Source organism: Leuciscus leuciscus, assembly GCF_965113295.1.
Source record: "Leuciscus leuciscus genome assembly, chromosome: 24".
Classification (NCBI taxonomy): Eukaryota; Metazoa; Chordata; class Actinopteri; order Cypriniformes; family Leuciscidae; genus Leuciscus; species Leuciscus leuciscus.
This window is the reverse complement of record NC_138723.1, coordinates 8,751,825-8,769,322: the sequence shown is the minus strand read 5'-3', so window position 1 is coordinate 8,769,322 and position 17,498 is coordinate 8,751,825. Positions and strand designations below refer to the sequence as shown.

General features: G+C 36.8%; 1 protein-coding gene and 1 long non-coding RNA gene across 4 annotated transcripts in view; both read right to left on the bottom strand.

Moving 5' to 3' along the window:
• Positions 1-17,498, bottom strand: part of LOC309489907 — a 112,120-nt gene that overhangs the window by 14,380 nt on the left and 80,242 nt on the right. The gene's annotated exons all lie outside the window — the stretch shown is intronic.
• ptbp3 (polypyrimidine tract binding protein 3) overlaps positions 4,339-17,498 on the bottom strand; it is a 70,886-nt gene continuing 57,726 nt past the window's right edge. For all 3 annotated transcript variants that reach the window (XM_082158813.1, XM_082158812.1, XM_082158814.1), the window contains 5 exons: positions 14,591-14,624; positions 14,054-14,146; positions 12,489-12,705; positions 11,835-11,912; positions 4,339-10,719 (listed from right to left, as the gene is read on the bottom strand). In XM_082158813.1, coding sequence (XP_082014939.1) covers positions 10,587-10,719; positions 11,835-11,912; positions 12,489-12,705; positions 14,054-14,146; positions 14,591-14,624 — 555 coding nt within the window. In that variant the 3' untranslated portion in view covers positions 4,339-10,586. The remainder of the gene's footprint in view (positions 10,720-11,834; positions 11,913-12,488; positions 12,706-14,053; positions 14,147-14,590; positions 14,625-17,498) is intronic.

Below are 17,498 nucleotides of genomic sequence, written 5' to 3'. Positions count from 1 at the left end.
TCCAGTGGGGAGTGAGAAATCTGAGATGGCATGTGTGTATGTGTTGGATGCTGGCAGTCCCACTGAGCCATCTGCTGTAGCAATGTGTCACTGTAATTAGGGCTGGATGGCTTGTGTCAGATACGACTGCTCCTTTACAGCTCGTGTCTCAACTGAACAACGGATGACTGACGGCTGCACACACACACTTCTGGCCAGCGAGTTGAAGGATCTCATTGCAGGCAGAATCATTACTTCTACTCTTATTATGAATTATCGCATCAGTAGATATTAATGATGGACTCAAGAGTGCTTCATTCACCCATTAACACTGTCACATCGAAGGACACCCACAGATCACCTATTTTGTCATGATACTCACCTTTTTACACAAAAGGAGAAGTTTAGAAGAATGTCTTAGCCGCTCTTTTCCATACAATGGAATGAGACTTTGGATGGTGCTTCCAAGCTTTAAGAAGAACAAAAAAGAGCCATATCATAACAGTAACAATATGGGTTATTATACGATGAATCAGAAAAAAAAAAAAAAAATTAAATATCTTGCTTATGTTTTATCATGATCTTTAATATATAATTTAATCAAATGTAATCATATTTTAAGAAATCATTATTATCATGTTGTTGATGTATTTCTCATTACTATCATTTTGACGTGCTTACCATTATTATCATTTGAAATGTATGTTTAATACTTTTATTAATCTTTATGCCTCAAATTTAGCTGATTGACTTAGGGTGAATTTTTGTACTTGCTGTTTAGATGAGGGCAAAAGTCTATACGTTTCCGATATACAGAGCACAAATGCTTGAATGTTTCAGAATAAAGTGGTAAACAAATGTTATCTTGGCTAAACATCTTGCAGTGTACGAGCTAACACCTCAGAGTGTGAAAACAGGAAAACCTAGATATGTTTGTGTATTGAGTGTCTGCTTCAATTTTATTTATTTTTTTATTATTTTAATTATATATGTATTTTTTATTTAAATATTAATTTATTAATTAAACATTACATTTTGTTAAAATATTTTTAAATACACGATTTGAAAAAAGGTCTCTTCTGCTCACCAAGACTGATTTTATTTGATCAAAAATACAGTAAAATTTAAAATATAATTTATGTAAAGTTGTATTTTCAGCATCATTACTCCAGTCTTCAGTGTCACATGATCCTTCAGAAATAAATGTAATATGTTGATTTGCTGCTCATGAAACATTTCTGGTTATTATCAATGTTGTAAACAGTTCTGCTGCTTCATATTTCTGTGGAACCGTTCAAAGTTGTAATAATAAAAAAATATCTCACTGACCACAAACTTTTGAATGGTTGAATAGTTGTTTTTATAACATATTATGTAAATCTTTTTATAATAATAATAATTGATTATATTTTACAAATGTCAGGGACGAACTGGACTGAGATGATATAGACGGTATATTTGAGATGGTATATTTATTTTGTAGGTATATTTATACATCATGTTTGCTACTTTATCAACTGGTAAGACGTCCTGGCAGAGATGGAGGAGGCCAATTTTGAGAAAATTAATCTTAAAGGAAATGAAACCGTGAGCTTTTATTGAAGCATTCATTAGAGAAGGCCTATCTAGTTTCTTTCAACTTTCGGCAGTTAATTTCTGCTGATGTGGAAAATTACTAGCCTATATGTCATCCGTAATACATTATTATGAAGGGTCTTTAAATGAGCATATGAAAAAAATCATATTTGACTCTTATACCTTCAGTGTAGCCTTCTGTTTGAGTAGCACTAACCGGTTTTAACCGTGCTAGCATATTAATAGATTAAGGCTCCTTTTAAAAGCCATGAGCATTCTTTAAATCCCAAGAAAGGTACAGTATGCTTTATCTAAAGGCTGTATATCGCATTTCTGCAGGTCGTTTTGACATTTAAGTTGAAGCTGAAAACGTCATATTCAATATTTCAGGTAGGCTAATCCTGTGAGAAACCAATGCAATTGGTGTACCGCAGCATTTAACTGAATTTTCAGATATACCAAATACAATTTTGTGCAAAATGCAAAGATGTAATTTTGAATAAATTATTTTATTCATGTGTATTTTAATTGGCTGGAATTAACTTTGTGTGTGTGTGTGTGTGTGTGTGTGTGTGTGTGTGTGCTGCCCTCTAGTGGTCTAATGAAACGTTTATTCATAACATGACATGAGTGGTTAAAAGAGGATCTTGTAGAATGACATATATTGTTACAACTACTGAAATTAAATGATATAAAATTATATTTTAGCATGTCTCCTACTTACGCCATTTAACCAATAAGTTATATGCAACCCTAAAGTTTCAAACAGTATGAGCTACATTGTTGTTAATGAATATTACATTGCAAGCTCAGTTGGGCGAATGCATTCGTTATCATCTCGTATCAGATATGATTTTTTAATGATTTTGTTTGTGTGCGTGTCCTAGTAAATCCTACATTATGGGGACAAAATGTCCACACAAAGATGGCAGTGTCCGTATACTTATTTTTTATTTAATTTTGTCCTCATGAGGAAAACAGCTTGTAAATCATACGAATTGATGTTTTTTGAAAATGTTAAAATGCAGAAAGTTTTCTGTGATGGGTAGGTTTAGGGTTAGGGTCAACGGGAGAGACTATACAGTTTGTCCAGCATAAAAATCATTAAGTCTGTGGAAAGTCCCCATAAAACATGGAAACCAGGTGTGTGTGTGTGTGTGTGTGTGTGTGTGTGTGTGTGTGGCGGTCCACTGAATAATAGGCTGTGTCGCTGTAAACTGTCATTAGCCACAGTGAAATATTATGAATTAATATAATTAATAAGCGAGTTTTTACTTTTGATGATTGTCTGACATTTATTTCCCTGCTCTTCTGAAAATTAGCACTGTATTCATAATCAACTCTAATATAACCATCATGTGTTTGTTTACTCTTTCATTGACATTCTCTGTCTTTTAATGGCCTCTAATGCAACTGCTTCCTGATCGCAAAGCTATTTTCCTATAAGGAAGTAAACAACTAGAGAGGTTACATCAGGGTGTAATAATGCACGCCTTTCTTACCAGGTAGCGTTCCGAATGACAGGCTTAGTTTATCACGACAATGCTAAAGCCGTTTCGCTAAATCTCTTAAAGGGATAGGCTAGTTCACCCCAAAGTGCAAATTCTGTAATCATTTACCCTGATGTCATATCAAACTTGTTTGAGACTTACTTTCTTCTGTGAAACACAAAAGTATGGAAGCTGGTTTCGTCACGGAATAAAATAAATAAATAAAATTAAATACATTTAAAAAAGTGGACCTTTTCACTGACTGCGATGACGCGTTTTAACGGTCGTCCAGCATCGTAAATCCTGCAACGTTATTTATATTTTCATTTTTCTTTTAAATGTATGTACATTTATAACACTATGTATTATATTATTAAAAAAAACTACACTGCTCTGAGGGTGTTTTTGGAAGTGATGGTAAAATTGACATCGGTCTTTCCCTCTTCCGACTGCTGTTATCAATCTCTCTCTATTTTTTCCCCTCTTTTTGAAAGTGGTTGAACTCTATTGTGGTGTTTTCTTTTGCTATTTGAGCAAATGGGAACACAGTTTTTTATTTTATTTTTATGTAGCCTAAAGTTTAGGCTACACAACTATGACGACTTCCGCTTCTGAGAAACCCATGTTGTGACTTTTTATTTTTCTAAAAATTGCGAGTTTATATCTCAGAATTCTAAGGAAAGAAAATCAAAATTGTGAGATATAAACTCGCAATTGCTAAATGTTTATTTTTTATTCTGTGGCGAACACAAGCTTCTATACAAAAGAAGAGATTTTGAAAAATGTCACTGCTTAAATAATTTTTTGGGGGTGAACCATTTGTTTAAATGTATATGCTAATACTTTTCTGTCCAGAGTTAAGCAGAACAGGTTTAGGCAGAGTAACAGATAGCGGAGAGATAGTTAGTCATAAACAGAAGAGGTTAGAGGAAGAGGAAGGTTACAACCATTCCACTACTCTTACAAACATAAATCATATTCTCTCTTCAAATACAGGCACAGAAGAAGCAGAGTTTGCAGAGCATTGAACATGGAAGGAAGTCTGCTGAATTAAGGACAAATCCAGAAGGAAAGACATGAAGACGCAGAGGACATAGGAAAGTACAGATGTCATGACATTTATTCAAGGCATGCTACAATTAAATTTGATTAGGAAAAACGTCAGCAGGGTGGGTAATAAGAATAATAACTCTAATAATGATTATGCATAACAAGCCATTCATAAACAGAAAAAAAAAATGCTTTCTACAAAAAATACAAATAAAATCTCCACTCAGTCATGCACTGCAAAAAATTAGAAAATATGTTTCTTTAATAGTTTATCTTCTATTTGCATTTATTACATCAAACTCATAAACTGGATACGCTCATGTCTCTCCCCAATTCCCACAAGTCACATAAACTGCTTTACAAATGAAAGCTGGTACTGGTATGATATCAAAATACAGAAGACAAATCGTGTTTTCTTTATGTTAATTTCCATAAATATAAAAACCAGTTCATATTGGTGTGTTTGTATCTTGTTCCCCAAAACCTTTTTTTTTTTCTTTTTTTTTTGGCCAGGTAAAAAAAATCAAAAACAAAAAAAACAATAAAATAAAATAATAAGGGAACACATATGTACAGCATTTGTTTCCTTTTGGTAGTGAAACATTCATAAAAACTATAAATTAGGTATTTCAAAGCATCCTGAGATCAACTCAGGCACTTCTGTATGTGCGCTGTGCTTGAGCGACACCTCAGTTAGCTAATTTAGTCTAGCCCCTCCCTTTATGCAAATTACACTGGTCAATTAGCATATTCATAGCCCATAAATTTAGTCATGAGAAGAGAATAGAAAGCATAATGGCTGAAATTTGAAGTTTAGATTGTAAGGGTCAATTGCATCGTAATAAAGTAATAAACTATCTCAGTCTGAACAGTGCTGCATCAGTTCCAATTCAATCAAGTCCTTTGGTTTCAGTGGTTGGTTTATCGTCACGGTCTCGAACGTTTTTAGAGTAAAGCTTTTTAATGGAATTGATGACTAAATAAGACAAAAAGTGTAACCGCTTATCCAGATGGTGGCGACTAGCGTAAGGCTGTTCAAATGAATCCATATGGGCCCGGTAACATTCACAATCGTAAATGGGTCTAGTTTGAGGGGGGGAAAGGATATGGCTTGACCTTTCTGAGGAAAACAATCCGAAAACAGACTGCGAGACGCGTGGAAAAACAGACTCGTAACATGACCGAGAGTGGAAAATACAAGAAGTTTGTCGGTTTCTGATATATAGCCAGGAAATAAGTTACAAATAAGCTAGATGAAAGGCACATAAACTTTGGTCCTGCATTATTTGTGACTTTTTTTTTTTTTTTAGTAAAAAACCTGGAAAAAACCATACACGTGTGTGTAACTGTTCGAGTGAGCGCGGATATCAACGAGAAAATGTCTTACAACACAGCGGAACGTTGTTGCCTGAGTCAAGACGTGGTTGGAAACATGTTTCGCTTCGAGAAACAAAAATGAATGACTTCTGTGACACATTTATGGAGTCTGGCTTTTCTCCTGTTGATACATAAGAAGCATCGCAGCCGGGAGCAGATCGGCATTCTGCATATATTTCACCTCCCGACGGACGCCATCGCACACGTCAGTGGACGTTACGGACCCGGAACTGCTGTTGTGAAGAGGCAGAGTGACAGACAACAATCTTGAACCAGTTTTCACACTCTTAATATAGAAAATCAACAAACCCCAAAAAAAGAACAAAAAGTATCACAACAGAGCAAGAACGAAACAGGCCAAAACCCCTAAACTGAATCAATTATAAGGTACAGTAAATAAGATACTCCAAAACACACACACACACACACACACAGGTGGAGGTCTCAGACATCAGCATCACTCCATAGCAAAACGGAAGGCAGACCTGAACACTCAGAGCCTATGCTGTGGGCTTCTGGGTCTCCGCGAGGATAATTTAGATGGGGTGCACTGAACCCTTTTGGTCTGGTTCTCAAGGGAGCGCCTGGAGATGGAAGGAACTCACACTTTACGCGGCACACTTATCCTACAAGCTGTCGGCATCACTTTCCTCCTGATCTCCTCACTATAACTCTATTTGTTCACTGTAGAAATTAAATAGCCTATAGGTTCAAGCTGTATTATTATTATTTTTTTCCATAAATGACGCAGACAATAGCAGGAATATTAGGCTGCTGTCACTTTAAGACCGAATGCACGAATCGAATATACTTACACACATCCGGTTTCTTTCTCAACTGTTCACTTATGACATAACCCGAGAGAATACTTGAGCGAAAGAGGAATCAATTCGGTGTTCCAACACTGTCTGAAACGCTCCTCTCCCTCTCTCTCTCTCTGCGTACGCGCGCTTCGAGTCCCGATTTTCGCCTCTTCTTCCACATTTGAAATAGTTTGAATGTGTAAATTGGCAAGACAAAACATGTCCAAATGATAAACTTTCACTCTGTGATGGTTAAACAACTTTATGGTTAATCCGCGAATTACATGCGTGCTGAACCGCGGGGCCTGCTCAGTATGGACGTGTCCCTGTCCCTAAAAATGTTGGTACTTCCCTCCACGTTTTCTGCTGCGGATCATTTATTTTTACCGCGCATGCGCACCAGTTATGTGCACCCATGATCATAATCATATTAGAAGATGTGATTGATTCATGTTGATTTCTGAGTGGTCCTTCCCATGAAAAACTCGCCAACATCACATGTTGCTGTGGTGTTCAGATGGTTCTTAGTTGGTTACTTACTGGCCCAAAGTAAAAAGAGCCTAACTCTAAGTCTCTAGACACGGCTTGGGTGTTTCTTGAGTAAGTCTATGGGATTTTTTCGCCCGTTTTATCGTTCGCCAGAAGAAATTTGCGTGTGATCACTTAGAAAAGAAAAAACTTCACAGATGTGCTCATAACAGCTCGTAAATTTCATACTTTTTAATCAGAACTATAAGCATGTTTACAGCAACCTCTGTCTCTGATCTTTAAATTTTTATATCAGAGATTGAGGAATTTTGTTTTTGGCCTAGAAAGGCTGTACGTAACAATGGTACGCGTGTCTAGCACACATATGTACACACACACACACACACACACACATCTGCGAGGGAGAATAGAGACCCACAGCATGCTCTGAACATTGTTGAGTTCACCGTTCATTTGTCTAATAAGAGCATTCACAGCACCATACATCATAACTTACATCTCATATCATATTAAGACCACATGGTACTGAGTCCCCACAAAATGCACATCTATAAGAGCTACACAACAAAAAGATAATAAAAGAAAAAATCAAGATCAAAATAAATCAACCCTCTCACCAATCCCACAAAATAGTACATAAGATATTTCAGTTAAAATGTCTAAAACCTATTTGATTATGAACACATAATAAGGCACGTAATAAGAAATTAGGTAAATACACAGTAAATATGATTTTTTTTTTTTCACCATGATTTCTTGAATGATTATAGTGGTACAAAAACCCGATGAGGTTTCAAATTTGATTTTTTTTTCTCTTCCATAAAAAAGAACAAATTACCAAAAATAAGTAACTTTTTTTTTTTTTCTCAAAAAATCTTGACAATCCTTAAGATATATAGACCTGAATAGTTTGCTTTAAGACTGTAAACTTCAACAAAATTAAATTTCTTTTGAGAAGTGAAAGCGAAGTTTCGAATCGCTTCAGGTGAAATCAGTCAAAGACAAAAAAAAAAGTCACTGTCCCTTGCCTTGCATGAACATGGAGATTGTTGAATTGTTTGACAACTGATTTCAAACGGGCTTCGACAGAGGATATAGTGCTCAGGCACAGAAGCTGCTCCCTTTAGATGCTACTCAACGGGTCTACGGTGACCCTCCTTGGAATGTTAAGGCCAGATTTCGCTAAATGAGACAGCACCTCGTTCGTACGCACAAGGGAGACATCATATATCCTAGAGAGTCCCGATGCAGCCGCTAATAATACACAAATACTAACTAAACACGTACACACAGAATCAGCTTCTGTGTGCTCACCATTGCCATGTTCCAATACCTAGTAAGCTGCCTACTTAGACGACATTTTAAGGCATCACAGGCGCGATCCCGACACTAAGGCTGTTCCAGCCTTCTACGATACCTAATTTTGGCCAAACTCTAAGGCAGCATTGCACATATCCTTTGTGGATGAGGCAATCCCAGAATGCATTGTGATAAGCTCATTCAAATTCAAGACGGAGGGTGAATCGATTGTAAATATACTTTAAATTCTTTCAAAACTGAAAATATCTATAAAATTGTTTAATTAAAAAAATTTGGTGTTAGAATCAGGTAAAAAACTAAAATGTATCATTTATATGATCAACTGATTATTAGCATGTTGCTAAGCTAATGTTGTAGTCTATGTTAGTAATAGCAAATATTGAGCATGTGCTATGAAATTTTACATTCATTACAGCATGTCTACACAGTTGCCGCAACATCTCGAGGCTTTCTACAACGAACGTCAAAGAACGCTTTGTGTCCAGTGTAGATAGTGTTAGAGAACCGTGTTATTAGCTAAGCAACATGCTAACCTCAAACTATCTCTGTAATGAGCTTAAAGAATACATGGCACATGCTCAATATTGGCATGTGATATGTATTTCTACTACTGGAATTTACAAGCAAACATCTAACTCCACTAAAATCAATCGAATCAGAATGCCTCCACTTGGAGGAGATGCTAGTTTTGGAGTGAGTATTTCCATTATATCAGAGTCTTTGTATTGTTGGCTTACAAGATTCACATTGACAGTTTATTCCAATGATATGGACTCAGAGTTAACCTTCTCCACCTCTAAAAGAAAACCTCTGGTCTGGACTCTATTGGAGTCAAGTTTGCTGAGGACTTTGTACTATTAGTCAGTTTAGAGCATTCCAGATCAGCCACATGGGCTTACATGGCGAATAGGTCTTAGAAGGCAGCTGCCAATGTAGCAGCTCACTAGGTTTTGGGAACTAGGTGGCGTCTTCGTGTCAATCCGTCTTACTCATTCCGTTAATATTTGGTTTGCTCAGATACAGAGGCATTTAGTGTGGGACTGCAAGGCAAAAGAGAGTGCCGCCCTCTTTTTTTTCTGTGACTCAATGGTCTTCACTACGGTTTCTATAGAGCCCATGGCTGCAAACTCTCACACCTGTGGACAGAGCCGAGGAGTGAAAGAGCAGAGGACAGAACCTTCTGCCCCTGCGTGGAAAGATAAAAAACAAGTAGAATGAAAAGAAAAGACTCAACTAAGAGCAAGAAGGGGAACAGAATGGAGGAAATCGTCAATTTCCCAATCGAGATCACGGGCTATACCATTCACATTGAGAATTTCACTTAGGAGGAGGCGGAGCCTCCTGTCAGACTGGGCGTTGCTGATTGGAGTGTTCCAGTAGGGTTGACAGCTGGCCATAAGTGTTCTGAAATGATCGTGCATGTTTGAAAACGGTCGCCCCGGTTCAGAGGAACCCGATCGACTGGACAATGACATTGTGCGCCACTGCACGCAGATGTTCTCTGACAGCTTTGCAGGTGCAGAGAGCCCACAAAAGGCTGGTCTGTCCAATATAAAATTTCCATAATACAAGAAAAAAACAAAACAAATCACGCCATTCACTATCTATTCACAGATGCCTACCATCTGGCTATACATCTTTGCACAGTAAACAGATATGAGGATGCCTAACATTCCCCACGGTGCCTGTCTTCAATTCAAACCAATCAAAGTGCAGAGAAACAAAAAGGTTTGTAAGCCGAAACAGCTGCGATTGAATTTTAAATGCACCCATTTTTGAATCCATAGCAGTCTTGTTTTAATGCTACTCAGAAGAAAAGCACAAGCCTATTGGTTGAGGCCATCGCTACAGATTTTTTTTTTTCCAGCAGCACCTTAATGACGATGTCAGCGACATTCAAACGGTGACCGTGCGTCCAAAACATCCCACGGGAAATAGGGCTCTCCGTCGAAACAGCCAATGAGAATGAAGGTGTGGGTTTTGGGGGAGGAGCAGAGGAGACTCCGCCTTCACTGGGTCTGGGGTAACAAGGCCATTGGGCTACAGGAGTGTCAGTCTCCAATGTAATCGGCAAGTGTGCGGTAAAGAAACTTCCTCAGCATTGACTTTTTTTGAGAATGTTCATCTCGTGTTAGTTTGAGTTTCACATCAACGAAGTCCTCACCAGTAGACTATAGAGGGAATCTTACTTCCTCGACGTAGAAGTTCCCAGAAACGTCACATTGTCATGGATATCGCATGTGTCTCCAGCCCTGGTATCGCGAGAGTAACTCACTCTCAGACTGTCTAAAGGTTCTGCAGTAGTCTCTTATTTTCTTTTTTTTTTCTTTCTTTTTTTGGGAAAATCTCTAAAACTACCCCATGAATATCTGTAATGATTTTTTTTTTTTTTTTTGAGTTTGTCAGTCAGTCATATTCTCTGAATGAAACAGTCAGACTGCTGAAGGTAGAAGGGCTGGAACGGGGAGGATGGGGAAAGGGTGTGTTTGTAGTGAAGCGGGTGCTAGATGGTGGATTTGGAGAAGGACACTCGCAAATGGTGGTTCTCTCCCAGGTCGTGGTTGTGGAGGACGATAAGAGCCTGAATGGCTTCTTCCACCGAACCCAGCTGGATCAGCGCCATCTTGCGGTCCTTCCTGTCAATCAAACATGGATAGTGAAAATCAGATACTGAGTGATCATGAAACAACTCAAGATCAGCTAAAGTGCCACATCGCAAGTCCTCATTTAGGATCAATTGGCCCAACCATAATAAGGTCAATGACATAAAGAGAGGGAAAATACTGTATATAGGAAAAATCTTTAGAAAAGCTAGTTTAAAACAAGTCCCAAGATCTTAGAAATGTACCTTTTGCATTCTTCTTAGTTTATACCATTTCTGCCATTTAAAAATTTTCAACAAAAGTTTAAATGACTCTAAAAATGTTATGTGGTTTAACTATAAAGTGAAAGGAAAGACGTACTGCCAAACACTAGTCCCAAACAGATGAATGAAAAAACTTCTTACGGTGCGTAGATCCCCCAAAATACCTCATAAATCAGAATAAAGATCCACACACCAAAAAGCTTACAAGATTGTCTTGTCCAGAGGCCACAATAAATTGCAAAAGTGCAAAAAAGCACATTAGTGTGGCCTATTTTTGTGTGTGTGAATCTTTTTTCAGATTTTTAACAATAAAGTATCTCATGATTTCCTTACAAAAGACACAACTTCAGTCAATGCTCCTAGAGGGCCACCTTCTTCCAGAGTTTAGCTACGCATATGTTCACATTTTATTCCTTGTTCTCTTTCGATCACGTACTGATTTTGCACAGTTAGACGCGTTCCTGGGTCAACAAATTTTGTTGATCCAGGAACAACATTCCTGTCCAAAAATGTTGTCCCAACCATATCTCTACCCCTAAACCTAACCCCACCCATAACTTATCCTCCCAAAAAATCAGAGGGAATAACACTGGTGTAGAAGCACCTGTCCCTGATTGTAAACCTAAACTTGACATAGTCTGTAAACTTGTCCCTCAAATCTGATTGGTTGATTGTAATATGGAACATGTTGTACTCTGTGAAATCAGGTTGTGCCTCTTTCTGGCAGATGGTATAGACATTGTTTATAACATACGGGTTTCGTGTTTTCCCAAAACAACTCATCCTTATCGGCCGTGTTGTCTTGAAAGGAAGATACAAGCAGACTATTCCCCGTGTGATAAATGAAGGCTGAGAACAAAGAAAATAAATGTGAAGAGAACTCACTGGAAAAACTTGAAGGCCTTGACCATGTATCCAGAACTGGCAAACAGGTCTTTCAGAAAATCATCCGTGGTGGAGGGACTGGGGCGTGGAAGGAAAGGAACAAAAATATTATGTTTACAAAGGACAAAAACAGCACCTTATCTGATGCCAACAACAATTCAAAGAATAATGGAGGACTTCTTGTGGAGTGAAACAACCGATATATGATATAATAATATGGGTGGGGTGATCTGGATAATAATCATACATCATGGTATGAGTCATTTGACATCGCTCTAATAATATGCATTACAATATTGTTTCTTTTTCTGAAAATTCAACGTCTACAATTTAATACTATATACACATTATATAGTTTTATATAACCACGTTTTTGTCTATTTTGAAGTGACAACTATAGTAGCTTAATTAAAATGAATTAAAAAGTATTTAATACAGTTTAATTTAATACAATTAAATAATATAAATAAACAGTGATTCTTTCCCAGTTTATTGGTTTTTAATGTTAATTATAAACACAATAAAAAATGAATGCTTAAGTTATTAGTCCAGTAAAATTGGGTCTTAGCAACATCTGACCAAACCATGTATTTTTTGTAACATGCTGTATTTGGCCTGTGGTGCCCCATGTGTGGGTGTTTTCCAGTCACTCACGGGATATTTGAGAGGTGCAGGGTGGCGGAGGGGGGGAAGATGTTCTGGAAGTTCTTGGAGCCGGGCTTTTTGAAGCGGTGCAACGGGCTCCCACTGAAGTCTTTGGTCAGGCCCTGGTCCTCCTGACCCTCCCTAGGGAGCTGCACCGTCTGGTGCTTTGAGATGGTCACACGGATCACCTTACCATACAGACGCTGACCGTTCAGGTGGCTCATCGCTTAAACAAACCATGAGATAATGTGGTAAAGATAAGCTTGAACTCTGAGACACTCTTATGCTGAACATTTGAACAGTAAAAACTCAAGCATAAGATCGATTTCTTTCAGTTTTTCAACAAACACATTTTGCACACTGCCTCTAAATATGGCCGTCACTCGTATATGTATATCGTGCATAAAACCATTCTTATGTACATTTTTGTGTAAATAGTTTGCATAAACCCTTTTACGTTAATTTGTGTAAAACGTTTGCAAAACGATTCTCACACAAATTACTGTATTAAATGTGGATAAAATCATTCTTATGTAAATTTCTGTGTAAATCAATATCAAAACTATTCTTATGTAAATTTCTGTGTAAATCAATATCAAAACTATTCTTACATAAATTTGTGTAAATCATGCACAAAACCATTTACCTTTATGTAAATTTGTGTAAATCATTTGCAAAATGATTCTCACATAAATTACTTTCTAAAACGGGGGTAAAACAATTATTAGGTTAATTTCTATGTAAATCAATATCAGAACTATTCTTACATATTTCTGTGGAAATCGTGCATAAAATTATTCCTATGTAAATTTGTGGAAATCGTTCACAAATTGATTCATACAAAAACTGCTGAATAAAATGTTGATAAAACCATTCCTACGTACATTTTTGAACCCAAAAGCAAAACTTTTCTGTGCACTGTACTGTACATTGTTCACAATTGTTTAAAAAATGTCTGTGTAAATCATTCTCAAAAACATTCTAAAACAATTTGTGTAAATAGCTGACAAAATCTAAATGCAAATAATAAACAAAGAATTGTATAGAAAAATGTATGCAATAATGTATTCATGAATGATTTACACTAATTAATTCTGCTTGTGTTTCCCAAATGAATTGCTCATACGTTCTGAATTCACTGTATCCACTCCTGAAAAACCACCTTGCAGCTAGAAAATAAATCTATGCTTTTCCTTTTTTTACAGACGAGACATCGATACATCAAAGCTTTCACTCCTGCATTTAAATATGGTTATCACACACACAAAAAAAACCTTGGCAGTGTGTGCATGTCGCTTCATAGATGAAAGATTCTTTTAGAATCTATTATAATATGCAGCAAAAATTGCATCAGAATATTTCTGTGTATCTACACAAGGAATTATTATGAGACATTTAGCAGAAAAGCAATCTTTATAAATATTTGATCCATGTTACTGGCTACATCCAGCAAAGATACAACCACACTGAAATGTAACTCTAATACAGCCACAGAATACACAGATAAATGTGATCAAAGGATGAAGACAATCAATCGAGATGAAAAGGGTTTGTGTGTGTAATGCCTGACGTACCGAGCTGGGCTTGCGTGGCATCTGCCATCTGTATTAAGGCATTCTCTTTCTTGTTGAACAGAATCTTGACTCTGTGAACGTCTCCGTAGACTCCTACCGGGATAAAAGAGAAATTTACATCTTTTTTCGGTGCTCAAACACACAGTGAGCACAATTTACAGCAAATAATACGTTATCTGCAGATCTCAGTGTTTCATTATTGAAGGCAGAGAGCGACAGTAACCGATCACATGCTCATAGAGTGGGCAAACATAGAGTGATTTTAAAGGATATCAGTCACACTAAGGTCTGTCTCTGATGTTGACAGTTATTAAATTGTGGGGGACAATAGCAGTGACACACACTGAGTGTGTGCGCAATACTGAGAATTTCTACCATTCATATGATGGGACACACAACACACAATCTGCAAATAATCTCCAGACTGTGTATTTGTAAGGAAATGGTCTCATCGCTCACCCTCTATCCTCTACTGCCTTCATAAAAACTGCCGTCTGCACATCTAATCTACAGGAGGAGTAATGCATTTGTCCTTACCGAATAAAATGAAGAGTTCGTGTGGCGATATACTCTGCAAGAGATGAAACATTATCAAACACATGACTGGAATAAGGTTAAACGAGTACGTGTGAAATGCATCAAGGAACATTAACAGATGTGGTGATTTGCTATGAAACATGTTGACAGTGATGCACTTCGACATACATGTTGATCAGTGACCACTAATGCTGCACAATTAAATGAAGGAAGTGTCTTGTGACATCAATTGCCTGGACTGAATAAAGAAGCATGGAAATAGCTTTGGATTAGCTCATATGACAAAACAAAAAATAATTTTTAAAAGCTGCCGTGATATACAAGGCCAGTGCTTATGCATTAGTGTCTGGATAGTCTTCTTGTAATACTATAATCTATGGTAATGGCTCAGACTAGTGATAGACTAATATATGTATCAGGCATCTTTAAATGGTGGACCGCGGTCCTTATTCCCGACTCCTGCTCGGTTCCAACCGGACAACAGACATAATGACAACAGCCCCATTTTACCGTTTCTACAGTTTAAAGTGCATCAACAGCTGTTCAGACCACAAGCACTCAGGGTCGTTTACGGTAATGATCTTTCGCCGCTTAATTCTCTAATGTTTTTATCTAGAGCCAAACACACTTCATTCAAGCCCTTTCTGCTCTGTGCGTGTTGTTCTCGCTCCAGCTAAAGACGCTAAAGCACTGCATTAAAGGGATAGTTCACCCAAAAATGAAAGTGATCCCATCCTAGGTGTATATGACTTTCTTCTTTCAGCCAAACACAATCAGAGTTATATTAAATAATATCCTGGGCCCTTCCAAGCTTTATAATGGAAGTGAATAGTGGCAGAGATTTTGAAGCCCAAAAAGCGCATCCATCATCATAAAAGTAATCCATACGACTCCAGGGGGTTAATAAAGGCCTTCTGAAGCGAAGTGATGCGTTTTATGTTCGAAAAATATCCATATTTATAACTTAAACTATAATCACTGGCTTCCGGTAGAGGTCGTGCGTGAGTTTAGTTCCAGTGAAAGAGTGACCTCGCTACAGAAGGCCTTTATTAACCCCCATGGAGTCGCATTAATTACTTTTATGATGGATGGATGTGCTTTTTGGGCTTCAAAATCGAAGGTACCATTCACTCCCATTATAAAGCCTGGAAGAGCCAGAATACTTTTTTTTTTAAATATAACTCAGATTGTGAAAGAAGAAAGTCATATACCTCTATGATGGCTTGAGGGTGAGTAAATCATGGGATCAGTTTCATTTTTGGGTGGACTAACTCTTGAAGAGCTGCAGATGACGCGGTTATTTGAACAACAGTAGCAGAAACACGGTGAGCAGCAAAATAGATTGATACTTTCGCTGAAGAAACAAGAATGCGGCAAATAAAGTTATTTTTATCAGTCATAATCTGACCGTTTAAACCAGATTTGTCACAAGATGTTTTTTCATCTACATTTAACATTATTAATCAGCATGGATAGAGCATTTCATAATAAACAATATTATAACTGGGAAACTTATTTGTAGATGGCAAGGAGAGACACACAGTATATGGGTGAATGACGGATAAGGATTAAGATGTGAAAAAAAATTAAACTGCCAAAAAAATTAAAATTGTAGGACTTTCTATACTTATTAGAGTGTTGTGTATGTAATGCAATGACATGTACACATTTCAAGAATGTAATTAACCACTTTTTTTGGTGAATCATATCTTTTTCCCCATGAAAATGTCATTCCTGGGTAACGTAATGAATTTTTAAATTAATTACATTTCTACCATTGTTGGCATATACAAATGTACTGATATCCATAATTGGAGCTCAACAAACAACTAGTGCTCGTAAAACTACATTTTAATCACAATTAATATAATAAATTTGGGATTTCATATAGACATGGGCTCAGTTTTGGCTGCTGATAACTCAAAATTCAGAACCAAATTTAAAAAAAAGCTGGAAAATGTTTAAAAATGTTTTCCAGTAAAGTAAATAAGACTTGTTTTATCATTAACTCCACAAAAAACTGAATTGTGTAATCTAACACACAAATATGGGTTAAATGAATTGCCTGTGTCATTGTTAGCCGGAATGACATACTGTTAGACGGAAGGACATTCTGCAATATTTTTCAGGATTACCATAAAAACCATCCTCAGTATCATTTTTTCCTTTCCAACACTCAAACTTGAAACAAAGTAAGAGACACTGACAAGTTTTTAATGATTTAAAAAAGTTAAATTCATTGAGAATGACCCATGTGACTCATTGAATCATATGAAATCAAGATGAATGACAGCTAAAATATGGCAAAAAAACATACAATTATGTAAATAATGTTAATGTTAATAATATAACAAATAACTTTGCCTAAAAGTTTACAAATGTTAATTAAAAACTAGATTGTTGTGCATATGTCATTCTGGATAACGGATGACATGTCCTGGCTAACAGAGGTTTTTTGTTATACAAGAATGACATGTTGTTATCCAGGAATGACAAAAACCAATATTTTTTCTTTATAATCAGGCACTAACTTAACCACCTATGGAAAACTACAACTTAGCTATCATCACTTAAGGTAACCTTTTAGATCAAATAGATCGTTTTTTAATATAAAATCATTATAAATGTTTTATTAGTGTTATCCAAAAGGACACATGATATTGCTACAAAGTGCACCAGTGACCGAAATATCAAAATATCGACATTTTAAGAGACGCTTCCTGACCTTTGCACATGTTCTAGTGCTCCTTCAGGGTCTTCTTTTTGATACAATATTATGTCACATGACATACCACAATGCATTATGGTCCAAAATGGTCATTGATGTCTGTTATCCAGGACTGACATTAGAGAAATCACAATTTGGGGACAAAAGTCGTTCTGTCATAAAAATGTAAATAAGCTTAGT